At 44.1% G+C, this 26,728-nt stretch overlaps 2 protein-coding genes across 13 annotated transcripts in view; both read left to right on the forward strand.

The window, feature by feature from the left end:
• LOC110494475 (polyhomeotic-like protein 2) overlaps positions 1-10,625 on the forward strand; it is a 95,568-nt gene extending 84,943 nt beyond the window's left edge. For all 12 annotated transcript variants that reach the window (XM_090205947.1, XM_090205952.1, XM_021569573.3 and 9 more), the window contains 8 exons: positions 111-466; positions 645-837; positions 4,156-4,361; positions 4,853-4,985; positions 5,115-5,235; positions 5,366-5,486; positions 5,589-5,895; positions 9,176-10,625. In XM_090205947.1, the coding sequence (XP_090062073.1) occupies positions 111-466; positions 645-837; positions 4,156-4,361; positions 4,853-4,985; positions 5,115-5,235; positions 5,366-5,486; positions 5,589-5,895; positions 9,176-9,330 (1,592 nt within the window). In that variant the 3' untranslated portion in view covers positions 9,331-10,625. The remainder of the gene's footprint in view (positions 1-110; positions 467-644; positions 838-4,155; positions 4,362-4,852; positions 4,986-5,114; positions 5,236-5,365; positions 5,487-5,588; positions 5,896-9,175) is intronic.
• A 5,673-nt stretch (positions 10,626-16,298) lies between these two features.
• On the forward strand, positions 16,299-26,259 carry LOC110494476 (T-complex protein 11-like protein 2). The gene is made up of 10 exons (XM_021569576.3): positions 16,299-16,602; positions 16,760-16,846; positions 17,088-17,220; positions 17,338-17,458; positions 17,574-17,794; positions 18,056-18,192; positions 18,787-18,971; positions 21,315-21,496; positions 21,805-21,977; positions 22,230-26,259. Exons 2-10 carry the CDS (start codon positions 16,762-16,764, stop codon positions 22,460-22,462), a joined length of 1,470 nt encoding a protein of 489 aa, XP_021425251.3. The 5' UTR covers positions 16,299-16,602; positions 16,760-16,761; the 3' UTR covers positions 22,463-26,259.
• The last annotated feature ends 469 nt before the right edge of the window (positions 26,260-26,728 follow it).

The raw sequence follows: 26,728 nt of genomic DNA on the forward strand, positions 1-26,728 counted from the left end.
TTATTCCACTCTTCAATTGTTTTTTGAGTTAGGTAGAGTCCATTTTCCTTTTGTGTACAGACTTAACTGTCAGATTTTTTATGTATCCTATTTCTCGATTTCTGTTCCAGCATACACCCAGATACACCCTTCCCACTCCCTGGTCCATCAGCATAAGCAACAGCAGTTTGTGATCCAGCAGACCCATGCTTCCCAGAGGACCCAGGGACAGCTACTGCAGACTGCCTCCATCCAACCCCACCTGCAGACTCCCTCCCTGGTCACCCAGTCCCCCAGCCAGGCAGGCCCTGTCCCTGTGCTGCCCAAGCCTGCCTCTCACCACCAGCCCTCTACACCCAGCCAGCAGGCAACCATCTTCCACTCCACCATCAGCCCACATGCTCTCCACTCCAGCCTGAGCCAGACCAAAGCCCAGCCAGTGCAACTCACAGCCATCAACCTCCAGATACAACCAGCACTCTCACAGGTGAGTACACAGCAGTAACAACAAGAAGTATGGAAATGGAAGAGGATCACTCTCTCACAATATACAATGAATCAGTAAACAAAATACATTATATCATTAATTTCTAATCAATAGTCAAATATTGTGTTTCACTAAACTCTTTCTCCCTTCTCTCCTCTATTCTATTACGGGCTCCCAGGCTTCCCGATTGGTTCAGGACAGTAAAGGACAGGAGAAGCCAAAGTCATTGGTGGTCAGGGAGCTCTGCCCAACTCCCAGTGTAGAGCAGCAGCCCACCCCATTTACCCCCTCTGCCCCGTCTCCACCACAAGCCACCAAGCCAGCAGAGCAGCCCAAGACTGACCCAGTTATGCCCATCAGCCAACCACAAGGTAACAGGACTTTTGGTTTTAATAAGTTAACAAGTTTTTATCACCCACTTTCTTAGTTATGTTGCCTAGAGGCAGAACTGTAACTAGGGGTCTATTGTTGTCATATCATATTTGCAACCAATTACAACCTTGGAGAACCAGACCAAAGATCAGTCGCTCTGCTATGTACTGCTCTCCAGGTGTGGAGGCAGATCTGTTGTCTTATTATTTATTGTAAGCTGTGCTCGTCGTTTTGAGTCAGGGTGAAGAATTTTGTCTGATCATCCCCAATGGGACCATTGAGGAGAAGTGAACAGTGTTCCAGTCAAGGAAAGTTAAATGATAGATGTGTCAAATTATCGTGGTCAGGAAAATGTGTGTATCTATCCATCTATCTTTCACTCAAATGGAAAATAATCTGTGTTTTATGATGGTAGTCTTACACTCGCACACTAAGGCCCATTCAAAATGCTGAACATGCAGATTATATTAAGAGCTTTCATTTTTATTGCTACTTGTCTTATAAAAATGAAAAATGTAAACCCACAAGGCTCTTTTTTTATGCTTGGGTGTGAATGCATAGTTGAGGTGCTCCACTTGTTCAAAATAAACATACAGTTATCTTTGATGTCTAAAAATAGAGCGGTAAGGCCTGCAAGACCACTGGCTGTCTGCTTGGAACAGATTGCAACACATTCAGAGCCTGCTGAGTGGTTGAACATATCCCAAAGTTACAGAATAGCCAACTGCTCCTGGTTTTAATGGAGTCCATGGTATTTATTGTGCATCTTTCGACAGACATACCAAGAAATGTGCAGTATAGTATGTTGCCATATAAAGAGAAATGGTTTGCAAGAATTGTCTGCAACATTGGGCCACAAGACCTACATTTGTATAGTGGTTCCTGTATGCCAGCAGTTATTCAGATAGATTTGAGACCTATGAATTTTCAGGGCTAAGATTATAGATGTGAGAAGAACCAGAAATGTATATGTCAACATTAAGTGAAGTGTTTCTATTTTAATGTGTGGAAATTGAATAGTAAACTCAAGAAAAGAAAAAAAGAAACGTCCTCTCACTGTCAACTGCATTTATTTTCAGCAAACTTAACATGTGTAAATATTTGTATGAACATAACAAAATTCAACAACTGAGACATATACTGAACAAGTTCCACAGACATGTGACTAACAGAAATGGAATAATGTGTCCCTGAACAAAGAGGGGGTCAAAAGTAACAGTTAGTATCTGATGTGGCCACCAGCGGCATTAAGTACTGCAGTGCATCTCCTCCTCATGGACTGCACCAGATTTCCCCGTTCTTGCTGTGAGATGTTACCCCACTCTTCCACCAAGGCTCCTGCAAGTTCCCAGAAATTTCTGGGGGGAATGACCCCAGCCCTCACCCTCCGATCCAACAAGTCCCAGACATGCTCAGGGCTCTTCGCTGGCCATGGCGGAACACTGACATTCCTGTCTTGCAGGAATTTAAACACAGAACGAGCAGTATGGCTGGTGGCATTGTCATGCTGGAGGGTCATGTCAGGATGAGCCTGCAGGAAGGGTACCACAAGTGGGAGGTGGATGTCTTCCCTATAACGTACTGCGTTGAGATTGCCTGCAACGACAACAAGCTCAGTCCGATGATGCTGTGACACACCGCCCCAGACCATGACGGACCCTCCACCTCCAAATCGATCCCGCTCCAGAGTACAGGCCTCGGTGTAACGCTCATTTCTTCGACGATAAACGCGAATCCGACCATCACGCCTGGTGAGACAAAACCGCGACTCGTCAGTGAAGAGCACTTTTTGCCAGTCTGTCTGGTCCAGCGACGCTGGGTTTGTGCCCATAGGCGACGTTGTTGCCGGTGATGTCTAGTGAGGACCTGCCTTACAACAGGCCTACAAGCCCTCAGTTCAGCCTCTCTCGACCTATTGTGGACAGTCTGAGCACTGATGGAGGGATTGTGCGTTCCTGGTGTAACTCGGGCAGTTGTTGTTGCCATTCTGTAACTGTCCCGCAGGTGTGATGTTCGGATGTACCGATCCTGTGCAGGTGTTGTTACACGTGGTCTGCCACTACGAGGACGATCAGCTGTCCGTCCTGTCTCCCTGTAGCTCTGTCTTAGGCGTTTCACAGTACAGACATTGAAATGTATTGCCCTGGCCACATCTGCAGTCCTCATGCATCCTTGCAGGATGCCTAAGCCACCTTCACACAGATGAGCAGGGGCCCTGGGCATCTTTCTTTTGGTGTTTTTTTGAGTCAGTAGAAATGCCTCTTCAGTGTACTAAGTTTTTATAACTGTGACCTTAATTGCCTAATTTAGTGTCTTAAGAACCATTCCACAGGTGCATGTTCATTAATTGTTTATGGTTCATTGAACAAGCAAGGGAAACAGTGTTTAAACCCTTTACAGTTAAGATCTGTGAAGTTATTTGGATTTTTACAAATTATCTCTGAAAGACAGGGTCCTGAAAAAGGGTCGTTTCTTTTTATTTTTTTTTGCTGAGTATATATGAGCAGAGTACCTGTCTATGGAGAGAGAAAAAAAGGGCGGTACCTTATTCAAGTATTTCATTCTTCAGCTCTGCCTGCCTCTCACAATTCGAGCAGGGCTGGGTCGAGCGAGCGTCTCCGCTCTGTCTTGCCTGCTTTGTACAGTTGACTGGATTCTCGCTTTCAATGAGAGAGGCAGGCGACAGCGCGTTTTTGTATTGAATCGGATTAAAGCGCAAGTGAAGCGGGCAGGAATACGTTTGGTGAGCGAGTTCTTGTTATTTCACTTTTGATATGGGACAGTTTAACTTTTGCAGTACTTTGAAAATGTTTATCATTGTTGCAAGTAGCTACCGAATCGTCTGCTGTTTTCATTCATAGCTAACTACTAACGTTACTCGTTTACCGTAGCCATACGTGTTTTTGCTTTGAAAATTGCAAACTAGTGGTCGACCGGTCAAAAATGAGCGATGTTTTGGACTCGAATTACTTTTGACAGCCGTTTGTTTTCTCTTCATATTTTGATATCGTAATCAATTTACATTAGTAACTATAATACGCGTCTAGTGAGTGATATTACAAACACTTGATATTCGAAGTGGACCCCTTTGCACATGATTTGGCAGGTGGATGATAGATACAGTATATGATGCAAATTTGCTTGAGTACTAAAACGACTGTACAGCAGAGAACGTTAACTACATAATCTGAATAAATATTTGAGCATAATTAAAGTGAAATCAAATTAATCTACTATAAAAAATTGAGTACACACTTTGGCCACATAATTGAAAATTATGCAATGTGTTAACTACTGCTTTGTTTTGTCATTGGCAGGAGTCCCTACTACCAAGAGGTTGAATGCTGCACCTGAGACACCACCCCCAGCCATGACATCAGGAAATGAGAACGAGGCACCCACTGTGACCGGCAGCACCCCCCAGAATGGAGAGAACAAGCCACCCCAGGCCATCGTCAAGCCCCAGGTCCTCACCCACGTCATTGAGGGCTTTGTCATCCAGGAGGGTGCTGAACCCTTCCCTGTAAGTGCCCTCTCCCATGGTACTCCTTAGCAGCTACCAGTAAGCAACATGTCACCATTTCGAGTGCATTCCCACAGGGGCATGTCCCTATTGGCAATAAAAACAAACAATCATACAACTGCACTTACCGTGCTAAGCAATGATAAAGGGTAATGCCTTTCTATTGGTTAACTTAGTAATGAATTCTAGTAGCCTACTGTAGTTCCAAAGCAGTGTATACAGAGATGTCTGTGAAAGAAGGCGCACAAATGTTAAGACCACCTTCCCAGTATTATCATTCTGAGCAAAATGTTGATACACACACTTAAGTGACTCTTTTGGTGCCTGTTTTACTTATCGATTAAAGATGGCATCCTAGTGGATGTTTGCTGCATGTCTTTTCTCAGGCTTTATTATAGCTTATGGACACTGCATGGTAAGTTTGCCATTGTAGTATTACTGTCATAGCTTGGAAAGAGTAGCATTCATGTGTCACCCTCTGTCTTAACCAGATTGAGCGGTTGCCTGTAATGATGGACAGCCCAAAGAAGCTGCATGAACAGCTCTCCTCTGACCCAGACAAGACCCCTGTTAGTAACCCCACCAACACCACAGACTCTGAGACAGAGGAGCTGACCCCTCAAGGTAAGGGAGATCATGGCTGGAGTGATTAAAGGCATGTTATTTGACTATAAACCCCATAATGGACTTTCTAAATAATAACAATTCAGCTGTAAGAGATGTTGTTGATCGACTATTTTGATTTGCACACAGAATTAAAAGACCAAGAGGATTCAGATGCCCCCAAACTGAGATGTGAATTCTGTGGCTGGGTGGACTTTGCCTACAAATTCAAGGGGTCAAAACGGTTCTGTTCCATGGTGTGTGCGAAAAGGTAAGTCACATTTGATGGGCCATTTTTCTATGCTTTGACTGGGTTATATCCCTCGGTCAGAGCTTCTCAGTAGTGTTGTCTTGGGATGGTAGTGGCCATAACAGCTATTATCGTTGTTGTGGTGGAATAGGTATAATGTTGGGTGCACTAAGCGGATAGGCCTCTTCCGTCCAGAGAGGAGCAAAGCATCCAACCGCTGGCGCAGAAGGTCACACAACAGCTGCCGCCAGAGTGTCGAACCTAAGAAGCAGGTAGGATCCTCTCCTACTTCTCCACTGACAGGACAGCTCTCCTGTGAATTAACATGCTCCCCTCAGTGACACCAGGGCTGACTCATGGGTTTTATGTTACAGAAGCTTTCCCCTACACCTCAGCAGACTCAGGGAGGTTCAGTGTCCTCCCCACTCCCCTCCCAACCCAGCCAGGAGGAGTCCAGCCCCTGCTCAGACATGTCCAGCTATGAGGAGCCTCCGTCACCCCTGTCAGGAGCCAGCTCAGGTCCCACAGCACCCCAGGCGTTGTCACACCAGGCAGGGAGAGGCTCAGACCAAGAGGCCCCCCGAGCCAGAGAGCTGCCACTCCTCACTCAGCACTTCCTGCCCAACGACTCCACCAAGTGGAATGTAGAAGAAGTCTACGAGTTTATCCACTCCCTTCCAGGTCAGTCTCATACAAACACTACATGACCAAAAGTATTTGGACACCTGCTTGTTGAACATCATTCTAAAATCACTAGGACTAGTGAGCCATGAGCATTAATGAGGTTGGGCAATTAGGCTTGGCTTGCAGTCAGCTTTCCAATTCATCCCAAAGGTGTTCGATGGGGTTGAGGTCAGGGCTCTGTGCAGGCCAGTCAAGTTCTTCCACACCTATCTCGACCAACCATTTCTGTATGGACCTTGCTTTGTGCACGGAGGCGTTGTCATGCTGAAACAGGAAAGGGCATTCCCCGAACTGTTGCCACAGTTGAAGCACAGAATCATCTAGATTGTCATTGTATGCTGTAGCATTATTTCACTTCATTGGAACTAAGGGGCCTAGCCCGAATCATGAAAAACGTCCCTAAACCATTACTCCAACTCCACCAAACTTTACAGTTGGCACTATGCATTGGGGCAGGTAACATTCTCCTGGCATCCGCCTAACCCAGATTGTGAAGCATGATTCATCACTCCATAGAATGCGTTTCCACTGCTCCAGTCCAGTGGTTGCGAGCGTTACACTACTCCAGCCGACACTTGGCATTGCGCATGGTGATCTTAGGCTTGTGTGCGGCTGCTCGGCCATGGAAACCCATTTTATGAAACTCCCGATGAACAGTTCTTCTGCTGATGTTGCTTTGAGGCAGTTTGAAACTCTTTAGTGAGTGTTGCTACGTGCTTCATCACTCAGCGGTCCCGTTCTGTGAGCTTATGTGGCCTACCACTTTGTGGTAGCCATCGTTGCTTCAAGACGTTTCTACTTTACAATATCAACACTTACAGTTGACCGGTGCGGCTCTAGCAGGGCAGAAATGTGATAAACTGACTTGTTGCAAAGGTGGAATCCTAAGTCATTGATCTCTTCAGTAAGGCCAATTTGTCTATGGCAGTGTTTCTCAATCCTGGTCCTTGGGATCCAAAGGGGTGCACATTTTTGTTTTTGCCCTAGCACTACACACCTGACTCAAGACTCATCAAAAGCTGACTTTGATGACTATCATTTGATTCAGCTGTGTAGTGCTAAAAAGAAAAAAAAATGTGCAGCCCTTTGGATCCACAGAGCCGGGGTTGAGAACCAGTGGTCTATGGAGATTGCATGGCTGTGTACTCGATTTTATACACCTGTCAGCAATGGGTGTGGCTGAAATAGCCAAATCCACTAATTTGAAGGGGTGTCTACATATACACCCACACACACAAGTGTGTATATACACTGCTCAAAAAAATAAAGGGAACACTTAAACACAATGTAACTCCAAGTCAATCACACTTCTGTGAAATCAAACTGTCCACTTAGGAAGCAACACTGATGGACAATAAATTGCACATGCTGTTGTGCAAATGGAATAGACAACAGATGGAAATGATAGGCAATTAGCAAGACACCCCCAATAAAGCAGTGGTTCTGCAGGTGGTGACCACAGACCACTTCTCAGTTCCTATGCTTCCTGGCTGATGTTTTGGTCACTTTTGAATGCTGGCGGTGCTTTCACTCTAGTGGTAGCATGTGATGGAGTCTACAACCCACACAAGTGGCTCAGGTAGTGCAGCTCATCCAGGATGGAACGGCAATGCGAGCTGTGGCAAGAAGGTTTGCTGTGTCTGTCAGCGTAGTGTTCAGAGCATGGAGGCGCTACCAGGAGACAGGCCAGTACATCAGGAGACGTGGAGGAGGCCGTAGGAGGGCAACAACCCAGTAGCAGGACCGCTACCTCCGCCTTTGTGCAAGGAGGAGCAGGAGGAGCACTGCCAGAGCCCTGCAAAATGACCTCCAGCAGGCCACAAATGTGCATGTGTCTGCTCAAACGGTCAGAAACAGACTCCATGAGGGTGGTATGAGGGCCCGACGTCCACAGGTGGGGGTTGTGCTTACAGCCCAACAACGTGCAGGATGTTTGGCATTTGCCAGAGAACACCAAGATTGTCAAATTTGCCACTGGTGCCCTGTGCTCTTCACAGATGAAAGCAGGTTCACACTGAGCACATGTGACAGACGTGACAGAGTCTGGAGACACCGTGGAGAACGTTCTGCTGCCTGCAACATCCTCCAGCATGACCGGTTTGGCGGCGGGTCAGTCATGGTGTGGGGTGGCATTTCTTTGGGGGGCCGCACAGCCCTCCATGTGCTCGCCAGAGGTAGCCTGACTGTCATTAGGTACCGAGATGAGATCGTCAGACCCCTTGTGAGACCATATGCTGGTGCGGTTGGCCCTGGGTTCCTCCTAATGCAAGACAATGCTAAACCTCATGTTGCTGGAGTGTGTCAGCCGTTCCTGCAAGAGGAAGGCATTGATGCTATGGACTGGCCCGCCCGTTCCCCAGACCTGAATCCAATTGAGCACATCTGGGACATCGTGTCTCGCTCCATCCACCAACGCCACGTTGCACCACAGACTGTCCAGGAGTTGGCAAATGCTTTAGTCCAGGTCTGGGAGGAGATCCCTCAGGAGACCATCAGGAGCATGCCCAGGCGTTGTAGGGAGATTCATACAGGCACGTGGAGGCCACACACACTACTGAGCCTCATTTTGACTTGTTTTAAGGACATTACATCAAAGTTGGATCAGCCTGTAGTGTGGTTTTCCACTTTAATTTTGAGTGTGACTCCAAATCCAGACCTCCATGGGTTGATACATTTGATTTCCATTGATCATTTTTGTGTGAGTTTGTTGTCAGCACATTCAACTATGTAAAGAAAAAATTATTTAATAAGAATATTTCATTCATTCAGATCTAGGATGTGTTATTTAGTGTTCCCTTTATTTTTTTGAGCAGTGTATATTTGTGCATTTAGTTAGGCCTACACCATTACTACATTCTTCTGAAGGTATGTTGTAGTAGTGATAGTATGCTTATTTCCCCCCTGGGGATGAAAAAAGTTTATTCATTAATCTGTGGATTGTCTAATGTAGACAGTGCTCATGAATTGTCTTTGAAATTAGTCACATGCGCCAAATACAACAGGTGTAGACCTCAGGGGCTTGTAAATAAGCATTACACTAACCAACAATGCAGTTTTAAAAAATATGAATAAGAAATAAAAGTAACAAGTAATTAAAGAGCCTAATAAAATAACAATAACGAGACTCTATACCGGAGGGGTACCGGTACAGAGTCAATGTGCGGGGGCACCAGTTTGAGGTAATATGTGCATGTAGGTAGAGTTATTAAAGTGACTGCATAGATAACACAGAGTAGCAGCATTATTTAACTGGTTCACTGTGGCTTGTTCTTCCTAGGCTGCCAGGAGATAGCAGATGAGTTCCGCTCGCAGGAGATAGATGGACAAGCCATGCTCCTACTGAAAGAGGACCACCTTATGAGTGCCATGAATATTAAACTGGGACCTGCACTTAAGATCTACGCACACATCAACATGCTCAAAGACTCTTAGCCATGATGGGTCGATATAGTGCTGGTTTGTTGTATGTCTGTGTTTGGTGTGCATATGTCTGTGTTTGGTGTGCATATGTCTGTGTTTGGTGTCTGTGTTTGGTGGGAAGGAGTCACACTCTGGGACAAGACAAAACATGTCGCCATCGCACTGATGACTACCTGACCTCTGCACTACCATCTTTCATCCCACCTTTGGATTGGCTACTTCACGGTACGTTTAGCCATGACCTGCAAACAGACAACTGATCATCCCTTTGGCTGTCAAAAAGAACAGTTTACAGTAAATTTAATGGACTGACTGCCTTAGAATAATGGCACTAATAGTGCTAAAAGCACTGCAAGGATACATTTGAGTCTGTTTGAAAAGAGATGAGGGTATATCTGAAATACTTCCTCCTGAGATATAATTGTGAATTGAATTATCATTGACTGCATATGTAGTATGTTTCTTTTGGTGCTGATCTGATGTTATTGACAGCCATACATGTACTTTGTGTGTCCTGGGACAAATGAAAGCCGTCGCCAGTCTAAGTCTTATCCAACAGATGCTAAGCTCTATTTTGTAATGATCACCAACTATACACATACATACACTGCATGGCCTTTGACTTTGCTCAGAGCAGTTTGCGCTATGCTTTGTGACATTGATTTTTGTTTGTGATTTTGGTTTCATGTACAAAATTGTTATTTCCCTGTATATTGTATTGGTTTAGACACACAACCTTTTTTCAAAATGTGATTTACCAAGACATCATGCCATACCTTATTTATTACTGGGTCAGACTTCACATCCTGTGAGATCTTCTATGACAGTATGTGTTGACCCTACCCTAGTGGTGAAAAGACCACTAGGAACTTACTTTTGATATTCACCATCATACCTCTTACTCCACTAGCACTTCAAATTATTGGTTCTGTTCTCTTTAGTTTTAATTAATACAACCAAAATTACTTGATTGGGTCTGAAATTAATAAATGAGGTTTGTTTTGAGTTGGGCTATTTTGCTCCTGAGAAAGACTTAGTTCTGTATGAGTCTAAAGCTGCCTGTATTTTTGCTTTTAAGTTATCCATAATTGTTATGAAAATCAAGTATTTAGAAATATGCAAACATGTAAATATCATGGATTGAGGGAAGTGTCTTTTTTAGTGTTTTTATAAAAATCTTGTTTACTTGTGCTTGTCATGTAATGAATGGTTGATTGTGTTTTTAATGTTTTGTTTGAGAATACTCTGTCAAATGCCTGTATTTATCAAATAAATGATTTTGTTATGCAACATTTTTCAATGATAAATAATCTGAAACAAGTTATTTGTCTTTTTGTGTAAAAAGCTATGTTCTAGAGTTTGATACTATGGCAAGTTCAGTACAGTAGCAAGATCCTTTATGATTTGCAATTCTTAACAGAACTCTGAAAGATCCTTCTTCCTTCCTGTATCTTAACATGAGTATGTATTACATTAGTTAAGTGCACATTGTAACATATACCGAAGAAAAATATAAACGCAACAATTTAAAAGATTTTACTGAGTTACAGTTCATATAAGGAAATCCAGTTAATTGAAAAATGCATTAGGCCCTAATCTATGGATTTCACATGACTGGGAAACAGATATGCATCTGTTGGTCACAACTTTTTAAAAAGATAGGTGAGTGGATCAGAAACAAGTCAGTATCTGGTGTGACTGCCATTTGCCTCATGCAGCGCGACATCTCCTTCGCTTAGAGTTGATCAAGCTGTTTATTGTGGCCTGTGGAATTTTTGTCCCACTTCTCTTCAATGGCTGTACGAAGTCACTGAATATTGACAGGAACTGGAACATGCTGTTGCACACGTTGATCCAGAGCGTCCCAAACATGCTCAATGAGTGACATGTCTGGTGAGTATGGAGGCCATGAACAACTGGGACATTTTCAGCTTCCAGGAACTGGGTACAGAACCTTGTGACATGGCGCAGTGCATTGTCATGCTCAAACATGAGGTGATGGAGGCAGATGAATGGCACAACAATGGGCCTCAGGATCTCATCGCGGTATCGCTGTGCATTCAAATTGCCGTTGATAAATTGCAATTGTGTTCGTTGTCTAGTTTCTGGCTCCTGCCCATACCATAACCCCACCACCACCATTGGGCATTGTTGAGAGCAAACCGCTTGCCCACACGATGGCATACACCTGGTCTGCACTTGTGAGGCCAGTTGGGCTTACTGCCAAATAATCTAAAACGAGTTTGCTTATGTTAAAGAAATTAACGTTAAATTCTCTGGCAACAGCTCTGGTGGACATTCCTGCAGTCATGTGGCCTTTTATTGTCCCTATCACAAGGTCCACCTGTTTAATGATCATGCTGTTTAATCAGCTTCTTGATATGCCATACCTGTTTTGGTTAGTGATTATTGTCTTATTTCACTGTAGAGCCTCCAGCCCTGCTCTATATGCCTCAGCTAACCCTCTTGTCCCACCTCCCACACATAAGGTGACCTCACCTGGTTTAATTAATGTCTGTAGAGACAATACCTATCTCATTGTCACTCAATGCCTAGGTTTACCTCAACTATGTTCACATCCATACCTTTGTCTGTACATTATGCATTCAATCTATTCTACCGCTCCCAGAAACCTGCTTCTTTTACTCTCTGTTCCGAACGTACTAGACGACCAGTTCTTATAGCCCTTAGCCGTACCCTTATCCTACTCCTCCTCTGGTGATGTAGAGGTTAATCCAGGCCCTGGAGTGCCTTGCTCCACTCTCATTCCCCCAGGCCCTCTCATTTGTTGACTTCTGTAACCGTAAAAGCCTTGGTTTCAAGCATGTTAACATTAGAAGCCTCCTCCCTATGTTTGTTTTATTCACTGCTTTAGCACACTCTGCCAACCCGGATGTCCTAGCTGTGTCTGAATCCTGGTTTAGGAAGGCCACCAAAAACCCTGAAATGTCCATTTCAAAATTAACTTTTTCCGACAAGATAGAACTGCCAAAGGGGGCAGAGCTGCAATCTACTGCTTGCTGTTTGGGGTTTAAGGCTGGGTTTCTGTACAGCACTTTGAGATATCAGTTGATGTAAGAAGGGCTATATAAATAAATTTGATTTTGATTTGAGATAGCCTGCAGAGTTCTGTCATACTATCCAGGTCTGTTCCCAAACAATTTGAGCTTCTACTTTTAAAAATCCACCTTTCCAGAAACAAGTCTCTCACCTTTGACGCTTGCTATAGAACACCTTCTGCCCCCAGCTGTGCCCGGGAATTGTGAATTGATCGCCCCCCCATCTATCTTCAGAGCTTGTGCTGTTAGGTGACCTAAACTGGGACATGCTTAACACTGCAGTCATCCTACAATCTAAACTTGATGCCCTCAATCTCACACAAATGATCAATGAACCTACCAGGTACAACCCCAAATCTGTAAACACAGGCACCCTCTTAGATATCATCCTAACCATCCTGCCCTCCAAATACACCTCTGCTGTCTTCAACCAGGATCTCAGCGATCACTGCTGCATTGCTTGCTTCCATAATGGGATTGCGTTTAAACGACCACCCCTCATCACTGTCAAATGCTCCCTAAAACACTTCAGCGAGTAGGCCTTTCCAATCGACCTGGCCCGGGTATCCTGGAAGGACATTGACTTCATTCCTTCAGTAGAAGATGCCTGGTTATTCTTTAAAAGTGCTTTCCTCCTAATCTTAAATAAGCATGCCCCATTCAGAAAATGTAGAAACAGGAACAGATATAGCCCTTGGTTCACTCCAGACCTGACTGTCCTTGGCCAGCACAAAAACATCCTGTGATGTACGGCATTAGCATCAAATATCCCCCGCGATATGCAACTTTTCAGGGAAGTTAGGAACCAATATACACAGGCAGTTAGGAAAGCAAAGGCTAGCTTTTTCAAACAGAAATTTGCATCCTGCAGCACAAACTCACAAACAAAAGTTCTGGGACACTGTAAAGTCCATGGAGAATAAGAGCACCTCCTCCCAGCTGCCCACTGCACTGAGGCTAGGAAACACTGTCACCACCGATAAATCCACAATAATTGAACATTTCAAGAAGCATTTCTCTACGGCTGGCCTTGCTTTCCACCTGGCCACCCCTACCCTGGTCAACAGCCCTGCACCCCCCACAGCAACTTGCCCAAGCCTCCCCATTTCTCCTTCACCCAAATCCAGATAGCTGATGTTCTGAAAGAGCTGCTAAATCTGGACGCCTATAAATCAGCTGGGCTAGACTATCTGGACCCTCTCTTTCTAAAATGATCAGCCGAAATTATTGCAACTCCTATTACTAGCCTGTTCAACCTCTCTTTCGTATTGTCTAAGATCCCCAAAGATTGGAAAGCTGCCGCGGTCATCCCCTTCTTCAAAGGGGGAGACACTCTAGACCCAAACTGCTACAGACCTATATCTATCCTACCCTGTCTTTCTAAGTTAACAAACAGATCACCGAACATTTCGAATCCCACCATACCTTCTCCGCTATGCAATCTGGTTTCCGTGCTGGTCATGGTTGCCCGTCAGCCACGCTCAAGGTCCTAAACGATATCGTAACCGCCATCGATAAGAGACAATACTGTGCAGCTGTATTCATCAACCTGGCCAAGGCTTTCGACTCTGTCAATCATCACATTCTTATCGGCAGACTCGACAGCCTTCGTTTCTCAAATGACTGCCTTGCCTGGCTCACCAACTACTTCTCAGACAGAGTTCAGTTTGTCAAATCGGAGAGCCTGTCGTCCGGACATCTGGCAGTCTCTATGCGGGTGCCACAGGGTTCAATTCTCGGGCCGACTCTTTTCTCTGTATATATCAATGATGTCACTCTTGCTGCTGGTGATACTCTGATCCACCTCTACGCAGACAACACCATTCTGTACACCTCTGGCCCTTCTTTGGACACTGTGTTAACTAACCTCCAGACGAGCTTCAATGCCATTACAACTCTCCTTCCGTGGCCTCCAACTGCTCTTAAATGCAAGTAAAGCTAAATGCATGTTCTTCAACCGATCGGTGCCCGCACCTGCCCGCCCGTCCAGCATCACTACTCTGGACGGTTCTGAATATGTGGACAACTTCAAATACCTAGGTGTCTGGTTAGACTGTAAACTCTCCTTCCAGGCTCACATTAGGCATCTCCAATTAAAAATGTAATCTAGAATTGGCTTCCTATTACGCAACAAAGCACCCTTCACTCATGCTGCCAAACATACCCTCGGAAAACTGACTATCCTGCCGATCCTTGACTTCGGCGATGTCATTTACAAAATAGCCTTCAACACTCTACTTAGCAAATTGGATGCCCCATATACTACCCACCACTGCGACCTGTATGCTCTCGTTGGCTGGCCTCGCTTCATATTTGTCGCCAAACCCACTGGCTCCAGGTCATCTATAAGTCTTTGCTAGGTAAAGCCCTGCCCTATCTCAGCTCACTGGTCACCATAGCAGCACCCACCTGTAGCACACGCTCCAGAAGGTATATTTCAACGGTCACCCCCAAAGCCAATTCCTCTTTTGGCCGCCTTTCCTTCCAGTTCTCTGCTGCCAATGACTGGAACGAATTGCAAAAATCACTGAAGCTGGAGATCCATATCTTCCTCACTAACTTTAAGCACCAGCTGTCAGAGCAGCTCACAGATCATTGCACCTGTACATAGCCCATCTGTAAATAGCCCATCCAACTACCTCATCCCCATACTGTTATTTATTTTTTGGCTCCTTTGCGCACTAGTATCTCTACTTGCACATTCATCTTCTGCACATCTATCACTCCAGTGTTTAATTGCTAAATTGAAATTATTTTCGCCACTATGGCCTATTCATTGCTTTACCTCCCATATCTTACCTCATCTGCACACACTGTCTATATACTTTTTTCTCTATTATGTTATTGACTGTATGTTTGTTTATTCCATGTGTAACTCTGTGTTGTCGTTTGTGTCGCACTGCTTTGCTTTATCTTGGCGAGAACGCAGTTGTAAATGAGAACTTGTTCTCAACTAGCCTACCTGGTTAAATAAAGATTAAATAATAAAAAATAAAAAAAATACCTGTCAAGTGAATGGATTATCTTGGCAAAGGTGAAATGCTCACTTACAGGGATGTAAATACATTTGTACACACATTTTGAGAAATAAGCTTTTTATGCATATGGAACTTTTCTGGGATATTTTATTTCAGCTCATGAAACATTGGACCAACACTGCGTGTTGCGTTTATCTTTTTGTTTAAGTGTAAAACTAGATTATTTTGTCACACGTATCCTGTCCTCTAGTGGTGCTTAGAGGGTGGTGCTTGTACAACAGTTGAAGAATAGTTCAGTCAATGTAAAGTGGGTTTGAATCAAATAGGTTGGGGAACTGAATAGTTGGTCGAGTGGGTGCTCAATCACGTCAAGTGCGTGTTTAAGTGCAAAGTCCCTCTTTCAATAATGTATACAATTGAATAGGATGTGTGACAGACAAATTATGTGGCATGATTTTTATGTTGTTGTTTAGAAATGCAGTATATGAACCTGGGGGGGTAATAGTTCTAGAGATTACTTGATTCCTTCCTTACAACTAAAGAATGTATGACCTCTGTGGCTTTGTTTTAGATTAGGACTACCCATATGCCACTCACAGCAAGTTGCCATGGTACATTCACACCTCTGGTATGCTTTCGTAACAAATTCAAAAAACTGACTAATATGGACATTTCCGGTTGTTTTACGGTTTCCATCTATTTCACTTTAGAGAGAACTTTAAAACTGCACGTGCTTACTTTATTGTTTATTAACTCGTAGCATTATACATAAAAGCGAACTTTGAACCACTCCTACTTGTCAAAACATTGCAGTTGAATTGCAAGGACAATCTCCGTGCTGTACTAGAAAAATACGGCAGGGCACGCCCCTCTGTTTTGATTCAACCATGGAGCAAACCATCTGTCTGTGTATTATATTGACTTTGAAACTAAAACATAAACCGAAAGGGCAATTTTTAAGGGTATGTTAAATTTATAAACATATTTACATCTCAAATATCTAGAGCATATCATTTTGTAGTAGGCCTATGCCTACTACATATGGAAACTTCAGGCATAATTAATATCCCAACCTTACGTAATGGTTTGGTCTGCTTTTAAACTTCAGAGCGCTGATCTTTAACTGTAGCAGACAGATGCTTCCCTGTTGTATTCATGTACTACACAGTTACATTTTATCGTGTGAATATAATTTGAAACTTCACACTGATTTGGAAACGTTGTCTGAAGACTCAGCACAATTGCTGGTGAGTTTGGTTCTCTCTTTGATAGTTCAATAAGCTAACCAAAATGCAGTAGGACTCTTTTTTCATACCTTGTTTTGTTGATGGTGAATATGTATTACCTGTATCGACAGACCAAATAATATTATGAGACCATGATTACTTTATTTTCATGGTCCAGGCATGCAGAATGCGAACCCAATAGAGGAGGTGGGAGGCGACACATCCTGTGATGTGCCCTGTCTCCAGAAACTTGACTCCCCAACAGGTAACAAGCACTCCTCATGAACAGCTATTGGTATGGATTCATATTTTGAATTATGTGGTTTTGTTGGTATTCGGTGTGTAATAAAGGTATTTTACTTATATCTCTCTCCTCTCTCTGTCTGTATGTGTGTCTGTATGTGTGTCTGTATGTATGTATGTATGTATGTATGTATGTATGTATGTATGTATGTATGTATGTATGTATGTATGTATGTGTGTGTGTGTCTGTCTTCATCTTCCAGGGAGCCCTCCTAAACAAGCCTCTCTTGCCGATATGATTGAGTTTGAGAATTGTGTTTCCAATCTCAGCCTTGCACATGAGATAGTGATGAACAGAGACTTCAGCTTCACACAGAACAGCCCACCCAAAGACAGGCAAGAATAGCTATGAAACACACACCATTTCTGTCTAATGATAGTCAATAATCACTGTATGATCATAATTTCAGTCACTTTAAAGTCACAGATTTTTAATAATGATTTATCTTTTAGCTTGCAAGGCAGAATATCTGACATAGTTCACAGTGCTTTCTGGGACTGTCTTCGTGAGCAGCTTTCATGCAGCCCTCCAGACTATGTCCATGCTGTCATTCTGCTCCAAGAGGTGAAAACTGTGAGTATGGTCATGTACCTTTACTAGCTCACTCCTTCCCCCAGTTTCTCAGCATAGTATAGCAAACAAAGAAAGGCTAAGTGACCCACTATGTGGTTGTCCCCTCTGTGGTCAGACCGTGCTGTCCCTGCTCCTGCCTGGCCACGTGCGTCTGAAGGCCCAGGTGGAGGAGGTTCTGGACCTGGAGCTGATCCAGCAGCAGGCAGATCACGGGGCCCTGGACCTGCAAAGATTGTCAGGCTACATCATCAATACCATGGCCTCCCTGTGTGCCCCTGTACGGGACCCAGAGATCAAGACACTACGGGATCTTTCGGACCCAGTGGAGCTCTTCAGGTGAGGAACCTGCTCAAGTAACTCATTTTATGGTAAAAAAAAAAGAAGGAATTATGTAGCATAATATCAGATATGAAAATGTAATGACATTACCCTTGGAAAGACAAAATCTCAAAAAAACAAAAACTCTGGGAAGCTCCTTCGTAGACTATTCCACTACTCATTCATAGTTACTTTGGGTATGGTTCACACATGTCCAGTAATGAACCAAGGCCTACTTTTGGTTAATGCTAAGAAATATGTTCCTTTCCTTACTAACAGGGAGATCTTCAGAGTCCTTGGCCTGATGAAGACAGACATGGTCAACTTCACTGTACAGAGCCTCAGACCTAATCTTCTTCAGCAGGCGGTCCAATACGAGCAGGCCAAGTTCCAGGAGATCCTGGAGAAGCAGCCTGGTAAGTGAGACAATGTTCTAAGAGACTATCTACACAAATCTACAGTTCTACCAAATCTGATGTAACGGATGTGAAACAGCTAGCTTAGTTAGCAGTGGTGCGCGCTAAATAGCGTTTCAATCGGTGAAGTCACTTGCTCTGAGACCTTGAAGTAGTTGTTCCCCTTGCTCTGCAAGGGCTGCGGCTTTTGTGGAGCGATGGGTAACGATGCTTCGTGGATGACTGTTGTTGATGTGTGCAGAGGGTCCCTGGTTCGCGCCCGGGTATGGGCGAGGGGACGGTCTAAAGTTATACTGTTACACTGACATGCTCCTAAAATCCAGAAGGAAGAACTTGTGCTTCTACATCTGCATTGTCTGCTCTTTGGGGTTTTAGGCTGGGTTTCTGTATAAGCACTTTGTGACATCTGCTGATATAAAAAAGCTTTATAAATATATTTATTTAATTGATTGTTTGATTGAACTCGGTTGGATAATCCCTTTAATTACATTTACACTTTCCATCAAATAAATGTCAGGAACTTCAAAACAGATATTGTTTGTCTAATGATGGCTTCCATATGTTTTTGTTGCTTTTCTAACCATCCTTCTCAAGAGTTCCTGGACAAGACCACCGTTTGGCTTCAGGTGGCAGCACGAGAGGAGGCATTGGTCAGTGCTCAGTCTGACCTTGACACTGGGACTCCCAAGCCACGTGGTCCATTAAGTCCGACTGCCGTCCTGAACAGGGCTTACCTGCAACTGCTGAGCTGGGACCCCCATGACCAGAACTACCCTGAGGTAATCAAACGAGGACCCTGATTGGTTCTGTTTTCCCAGTGGCATAACAAGAATGGAGACAGTTCAAATCAAATTTTATTAGTCACATGCGCCGAATACAACAGGTGTAAACCTTACAGTGAAATCCTTACTTACAAGCCCCTAACCAACAGTGCAGTTTAAAAAAAATATGGATAAGAATAAGAGATAAAAGTAACAAGTAAATAAAGAGCAACAGTAAAAAAAATAACAATATCTACAGGTGGGTGCCGGTACAGAGTCAATGTGCAGGGAAACCGGTTAGTTGAGGTAGTATGTACATATAGGTAGAGTGAATTAAAGTGACTATGCATAGATGACAACAGAGAGTGTGGGGGTGGGGGGGTCAATACGAGTAGTCTGGGTAGCCATTTGGCTAGATGTTCAGGAGTCTTATGGCTTGGGGAAGAAGCTGTTTAGAAGCCTCTTGGACCTAGACTTGGTGCTCCGGTACCGCTTGCCATGTGGTAGCAAAGAGAACAGTCTATGACTAGGGTGGCTGGAGTCTTTGACAATTTTTAGGGCCTTCCTCTGACACCTCCTGGTATAGAGGTTCTGGATGGCAGGAAGCTTGGCCCCAGTGATGTACTGGGCCGTTCGTACTACCCTCTGTAGTGCCTTGCGGTCGGAGGCTGAGCAGTTTCCATACCAGGCAGTGATGCAACCAGTTCATGCTCTCGATGGTGCAGCTGTAGAACCTTTTTGAGGTTCTGAGGACCCATGCCAAATCTTTTCAGTCTCTTGAGGGGAAATAGGTTTTGTCGTGCCCGCTTCACAACTGTCTTGGTGTACTTGGACCATGTTAGTTTGTTGGTGATGTGGACACCAAGGAACTTGAATCTCTCAACCTGCTCCACTGCAGCCCCGTCAATGAGAATGGGGGCGTGCTCGGTCCTCTTTTTCCTGGAGTCCACAATCATCTCCTTTGTCTTGATCACATTGAGGGAGAGGTGGTTGTCCTGGCACCTCACCGCCAGGCATCTGACCTCCTCCCTGTAGGCTGTCTTGTTGTTGTTGGTGATCAGGCCTACCACTGTTGTGTAATCTGCAAATTTAATGATGGTGTTGAAGTTGTGCCTGGTCGTGCAGTCATGAGTGAACCGGGAGTACAGGAGGGGCTGAGCACGCACCCCAGAGAGGCCCCTGTGTTGAGGATCAACGTGGCGGATGTGTTTTTACCTTTTCATTTCCTTTTTTGTTCACCTTTATTTAACCAGGTAGGCCAGTTCAGAACAAGTTCTCATTTACAACTGCGACCTGGCCAAGATAAAGCAAACCTTACCACCTAGGGGCGGCCCGTCAGGAAGTCCAGGATCCAGTTGCAAAGGGAGGTGTTTAGTCCCAGTGTCTGCTTATTGATGAGCTTTGAGGGCACTATGGTGTTGAACTCTGAGCTGTAGTCCATATGAATAGCATTCTCACATAGGTGTTCCTTTTGTCCAGGTGGGAAAGGGCAGTGTGGAGGGCAATGGAGATTGCATCATCTGTGGATCTGTTGGGGCGGTATGCAAATTGGAGTGGGTCTAGGGTTTCTGGGATGATGGTGTTGATGTGAGCCATGACCAGCCTTTCAAAGCACTTCATGGCTACAGACGTGAGTGCTACGGGTCGGTAGTCATTTAGGCAGGTTACCTTAGTGTTCTTGAGCACAGGCTCTATGGTGGTCTGCTTAAAACATGTTGGTGTTACAGACTTGGACAGGGAGAGGCTGAAAATGTCAGTGAAGACACTTGCCAGTTGGTCAGCGCTCACAGTACACGTCCTGGTAATCTGTCTGGCCCTGCTGCCTTGTGAATGTTGACCTGTCTGAAGGTCTTACTCACATCGGCTGCGGAGAGCGTGATCACACAGTCTTCTGGTACAGCTGGTGCTCTCAAGCATGTTTCAGTGTTATTTGCCTCGAAGCGAGCATTGAAGTAGTTTAGCTCGTTTAGTAGGCTCGAGTCACTGGGCAGCTCTCGGCTGTGCTTCCCTTTGTGGTCTGAAATGGTTTGCGAACCCAGCCACATCCGACCGACGAGCATCAGAGCCGGTGTAGTACGACTCGATCTTAGTCCTGTATTGACGCTTTGCCTGTTTGATAGTTGTTTAGTGGAGAATACAATTCAGGAAGAAGGTGGTTGATGCCATTTTCAACAAGGAAATTACATCAGGGAATTATCAATGAATGGATGAATCACCTATTGTTCCAATAAATTAATAGATTGAGTTTAAATAATAATAATTCCCTGTGGTTTCACCCACGCATAATCTACTCACCCCCACTTATCTACTGGAAAACATTTTATAGTAGCTCATGTCCAAATTTCTCCTCTCCCTCCACAGACAGTTCTGATGGACAGAGCCCGCATAGATGCACTGGGGCAGAGGCTGAGTCTGCTGGTTCTTGAGGCATCAGTTCTGCTGTTGACTAGCACACAGTGTGGGGCCGCTGTTTTCTCTCTACAGGGGTTTGTAGGTAAACTCAAGCAGACCATCACTGCCCTGCTGGAGGGCAGTCACAATAGGTAAGAGATGGGGGGGGGGGGGGGGGGTGTAATGTATAACAGGTAATGTATAACAGAAAAAAAGTAACTTGACAAAAGAGCCCAGCTGCCACACTTCAAATGTCTGCAACAAACCCTGGCTTCTTCAGGCTCAAAATATAGCTCAAGTTAATAAACATTTAAAATAAAAAATGTTTATACATGATTTCATGAAGCTATTCATGCTCTACTCTAAAGTACAATCAAATGTATTATTGAGAGTTCAATAAATCCTTATCCTGCAGTTGTTCTGAATGGATGTTTGACACCAGTCTCTCTGGTGCGTTCAGGGACTTTGACCTGCAGGGGGCGTTGCTGGGGCTGAGGGAGCAGGTGCTGGTGCAGGTGAAGGAGGCTCTGATCACCCAGGAAGGACCAGCACTGCCTCAGGACAGTGAAGATTTGCTTAAGGGACAGATCTCAGACCTGGCCAAGGACAACAACCCCATCCACACTCTCATAGGTCAGTCACCACCAGTGAGGGGCAACCCAAACCGACCTCCCAAGTTCAACATTCCAGAGTAACTACTTGCATGAGTTCCATGTTAGTCCTGAGATATGTGGAGGTCAATTTAACTATTACTGATACAATTATGAGTCCGATACAATTGTACAGTTTAGCAAGATATGTTCTGTGTCTGCAAAGGTTCTTTTAAGTCAGATTGGCAGTGCAGCAGGCTGATTTCTCTCTTTTTGCATACCACACATGTTGTAGGAGAAAGAGTGCAAGGCTACCTCCAGGCCATGCTAGAGGGAGGCCCCACTAAAAAGAGTCCGTCCATGCCCCCTGCCCTGAGGCTGCTGAGTGCTGAGGTGGCAGAACTGGGAATGGCCTTTGGGCGAATAGTCCATTTCAACCGCTCAGTTTTCGGCCCCTTCTACGTCCCCATCCTAAGGAAGAAGCTGTTTCCGTCGGGAGAGGCCGAGATGGGAGAGGACTCCCGCTAGTCCCCCGAACACCTCCGGTCCCCTGCATAAGCTGCCATTCAACATTTACACAATGTAGAGCAGGGTTCCCAAACTGGTGACCCGCGGGCCAAATCTGGCACGCCAACAATATTATTTGGCTCACCCAAAGACCCCCAAATTCAATTTAAATATGTGTATATATATATATAAAAATTAAAAAAATGTATACAAATCTCAAAACCCCCCAAATGCAATGTCCCAAGAAGGAAGTTACCCTACCTAAGTAATGCAAAAGTTAAGTTAACTTCATTCATGAGGAGAGAGAATGCAGGAGACAGTCAACTAATAAAGCTGGCAACGGACCATTTTGTGGTGCTGAAACCTAAAGCTGCAACCACAGCAAAATCAATAGGAGGTGAACAGCAGCTGGTGCTGAAAATATAGATAACCTGTTATACAAGTGTTGCACAGCGACAGATGGAGAAAACCTACACCAGTCGAGTAATTCATTTCAACAATAATCTTCGTTTTAATTTGACTTTACAAACAAGAAGAGGGCTTAATTGTCTTCTGAGCCTAGGCCTACATAAAATAACAGCTGGCTGTGGTATGCCATAAGGCTTAACAGTATCTTTCACAAGAAAAAATATATGGCCTAATAGAAGTGGGATTTTTTTTAAAAAAATTTACAAGGTCTCCTTACAATTGCAACTGGCCAAAAATGGAGCATCCTAGATTAAACAATAATTTAAAGGAAAAAAGGTGAATGTCTATCAGGACAGCCTGCTCCTATAACGACAGAACAAACAGATAATACTGTCAGCTTGAGACCTAAATATCCCTGGATAAGCACACAATAATGTTAGTATTTACTAAGTACAGTCATATAGGCCACTAAGTTACTCACTCAATGGGAAATGTTGCATTTCCCCTCGATCTTATGGATGTCACATGAGATGGATGTGATTTTGATGCGCAGGCAGTCAACAATTGTCTTGTGTGAAAGCCGGTTCCTGTCCTGAGTCTATATTGCGTTCATAGAGGAAAATGAGGACTCGCAGGATTAAGTCGATCCAAACATTGTTAGCACATGAAATGCACGTTTCTTTATTCGCTGTATTCATGCCACCCAAAACGCACACAAGGACTCGGTACCCCTGAGCGCATCCCTGATTTGGCTTGATGTCTGTAATTCAATCAGCTCAGTTTGAATTGCGGCCTAATTTTTAAAATTTTAACTTTATTTAACTAGGCAAGTCAGTTAAGAACAAATTCTTATTTACAATGATGGCCTACCCATACCAAACCCGGACGACGCTGGGCCAATTGTGCGCCACCCTATGGGGCTTCTAATCACGGCCGGATGTGATTCAGCCTGGATTCGAACCAGGGACTGTAGACGCCTCTTGCACTGAGATGCAGTGCCTTAGACTGCAGCTCCACTCGGGAGCCCAATCCAGCGAGGGTATCGTTTTCTTAGCAAGGGAGGAGTGTTCTCCACCTGGGCAGACTGTGAGAGGAGCACGTACAAACGCAATGATATCCATGGGCATTCTGTAGTCTTCAAATCTGGTGGAGGAGTTGTCAGCCAAAGAAGCAGTTTATGTAGCTTGCAGTTAACGCTTAAATGTTTCTGCGTAGGGCCTCTGTCTCAGGCGGGAAGACCACCTTGAAAGTTCCATGCTTAGATTCATAATAACGTATGAGATTAAATGATTTGCAAACAGCAACATTTTAATTTAAAATAAGACACACTGGCTTGGCATTGGGAAAATATGGTAAGATGAATGCAATCTCTTTGTACATTTTCCCTGATACTTATTGAGAGCGACATTTTCTCTTGCTATCAAGCCAATTGTTCAGAACGAATGTTGATGTTAAAAAGTATTAGTTAGTGTAGGCTACAGTAAACCTGTTTTTCCCCACCAATCAACACACAGTGAAATAGACAAAAATAATAACTGAATAGAGACATGGTGATTTTGTGAACGTAATCAGATCAAAATTATTGTTATTGTCACAGAATGTATTATGTAGTGATCAGATGTGTTAAAAATGTTGTTCAATTTGTAGTGTAGGCCAATTAATTGTGCTATTATTATATACTAATTTGGTTCTGGCCCGCTGACTATTAGCTCAGAGACAAATTGGGCCAAGGGCCAAACTTAGTTGACGAACCCTGATGTAGAGTGTTTATACTGTATATTTAGATTTTAGAATATACACTGCTCAAAAAAATAAAGGGAACACTTAAACAACACAATGTAACTCCAAGTCAGTCACACTTCTGTGAAATCAAACTGTCCACTTAGGAAGCAACACTGATTGACAATACATTTCACATGCTGTTGTGCAAATGGAATAGACAACAGGTGGAAATGATAGGCAATTAGCAATACACCCCCAATAAAGGAATGGTTCTGCAGGTGGTGACCACAGACCACTTCTCAGTTCCTATGCTTCCTGGCTGATGTTTTGGTCACTTTTGAATGCTGGCGGTGCTTTCACTCTAGTGGTAGCATGAGACGGAGTCTACAACCCACACAAGTGGCTCAGGTAGTGCAGCTCATCCAGGATGGCACATCAATGCGAGCTGTGGCAAGAAGGTTTGCTGTGTCTGTCAGCGTAGTGTCCAGAGCATGGAGGCGCTACCAGGAGACAGGCCAGTACATCAGGAGACGTGGAGGAGGCCGTAGGAGGGCAACAACCCAGCAGCAGGACCGCTACCTCCGCCTTTGTGCAAGGAGGAGCACTGCCAGAGCCCTGCAAAATGACCTCCAGCAGGCCACAAATGTGCATGTGTCTGCTCAAACGGTCAGAAACAGACTCCATGAGGGTGGTATGAGGGCCCGAGATGAGATCCTCAGACCCCATGTGAGACCATATGCTGATGCGGTTGGCCCTGGGTTCCTCCTAATGCAAGACAATGCTAGACCTCATGTGGCTGGAGTGTGTCAGCAGTTCCTGCAAGAGGAAGGCATTGATGCTATGGACTGGCCCGCCCGTTCCCCAGACCTGAATCCAATTGAGCACATCTGGGACATCGTGTCTCGCTCCATCCACCAACGCCACGTTGCACCACAGACTGTCCAGGAGTTGGCGGATGCTTTAGTCCAGGTCTGGGAGGAGATCCCTCAGGAGACCATCCGCCACCTCATCAGGAGCATGCCCAGTCGTTGTAGGGAGGTCATACAGGCACGTGGAGGCCACACACACTACTGAGCCTCATTTTGACTTGTTTTAAGGACATTACATCAAAGTTGGATCAGCCTGTAGTGTGGTTTTCCACTTTAATTTTGAGTGTGACTCCAAATTCAGACCTCCATGGGTTGATCAATTTGATTTCCATTGATCATTGTTGTGTGATTTTGTTGTCAGCACATTCAACTATGTAAAGAAAAAATTATTTAATAAGAATATTTCATTCATTCAGATCTAGGATGTGTTATTTTAGTGTTCCCTTTATTTTTTTGAGCAGTGTATATACATTAGTAACGTTTGTTAAACCAAAAACAGGCCATCAGATAAGTAGAATATATGAAGATCATATAAAGATTAATCATACTAGAATATATTTTCCTCAGGACACATATAATATTTGTTGTCGCAACCATTGTGATAATAATTTTACTAATATCTAGAGTTTGCATGTATGTCAGCTTGAATTGATTATTTGTGCATTAGCTAGAGATTGTTGTGTACAGTAGGTTTATTGAATGGTATGTACTGTATAATTTAAAGCACTTACCAAAGATATGTATGCACTTTTTAACTATTTAAAATACATCTATATTTTAATATTTTGGAACTGTACATTAAATAATGTGTGAAATTTGTTGGGGGATTATTGATTGACATTTTTTATGCATTCTGACCAACTGTTGGTCCCATGTTTCATGAGCTGAAATGAAAGATCCCAGACGTTTTCCATATGCACAAGAAGCTTTTTTTTGTGGGCACAAATTTGTTTACATCCCTGTTAGTGAGCATTTCTCCTTTGCCGAGATAATCTATCCACCTGATAGGTTGGGCATATCAAGAAGCTGATTAAACAGCATGATCATTACACAGGTGTATCTTGTGCTGGGGACAATAAAAGGCCATTCTAAAATGTGCAGTTTTGTCACACAACTCAATGCCACAGATGTCTCAAATTTGGAGGGAGTGTGTAATTGGCATGCTGGTTGCAGGAATGTCCACCAGAACTGTTGCCAGAGAGTTTCATGTTCATTTCTCTACCATAAGCCGCCTCTAACGTCGTTTTAGAGAATTTGGCAGTACGTCCAACTGGCCTCACAACTGCGG

Source organism: Oncorhynchus mykiss, chromosome 17, assembly GCF_057628025.1.
Source record: "Oncorhynchus mykiss isolate SJ-2025 chromosome 17, ASM5762802v1, whole genome shotgun sequence".
NCBI lineage: Eukaryota > Metazoa > Chordata > Actinopteri > Salmoniformes > Salmonidae > Oncorhynchus > Oncorhynchus mykiss.

Excerpts from the sequence above, each read along its gene's own strand:
- LOC110494476 (XM_021569576.3), top strand. The coding sequence starts at position 16,762 with ATGCAGAATGCGAACCCAATAGAGGAGGTGGGAGGCGACACATCCTGT. Across the intron at positions 17,795-18,055 it reads GACCCAGTGGAGCTCTTCAG|GGAGATCTTCAGAGTCCTTG; the intron begins GTGAGGAACCTG and ends CCTTACTAACAG. Across the intron at positions 18,972-21,314 it reads ATGACCAGAACTACCCTGAG|ACAGTTCTGATGGACAGAGC; the intron begins GTAATCAAACGA and ends CTCCCTCCACAG.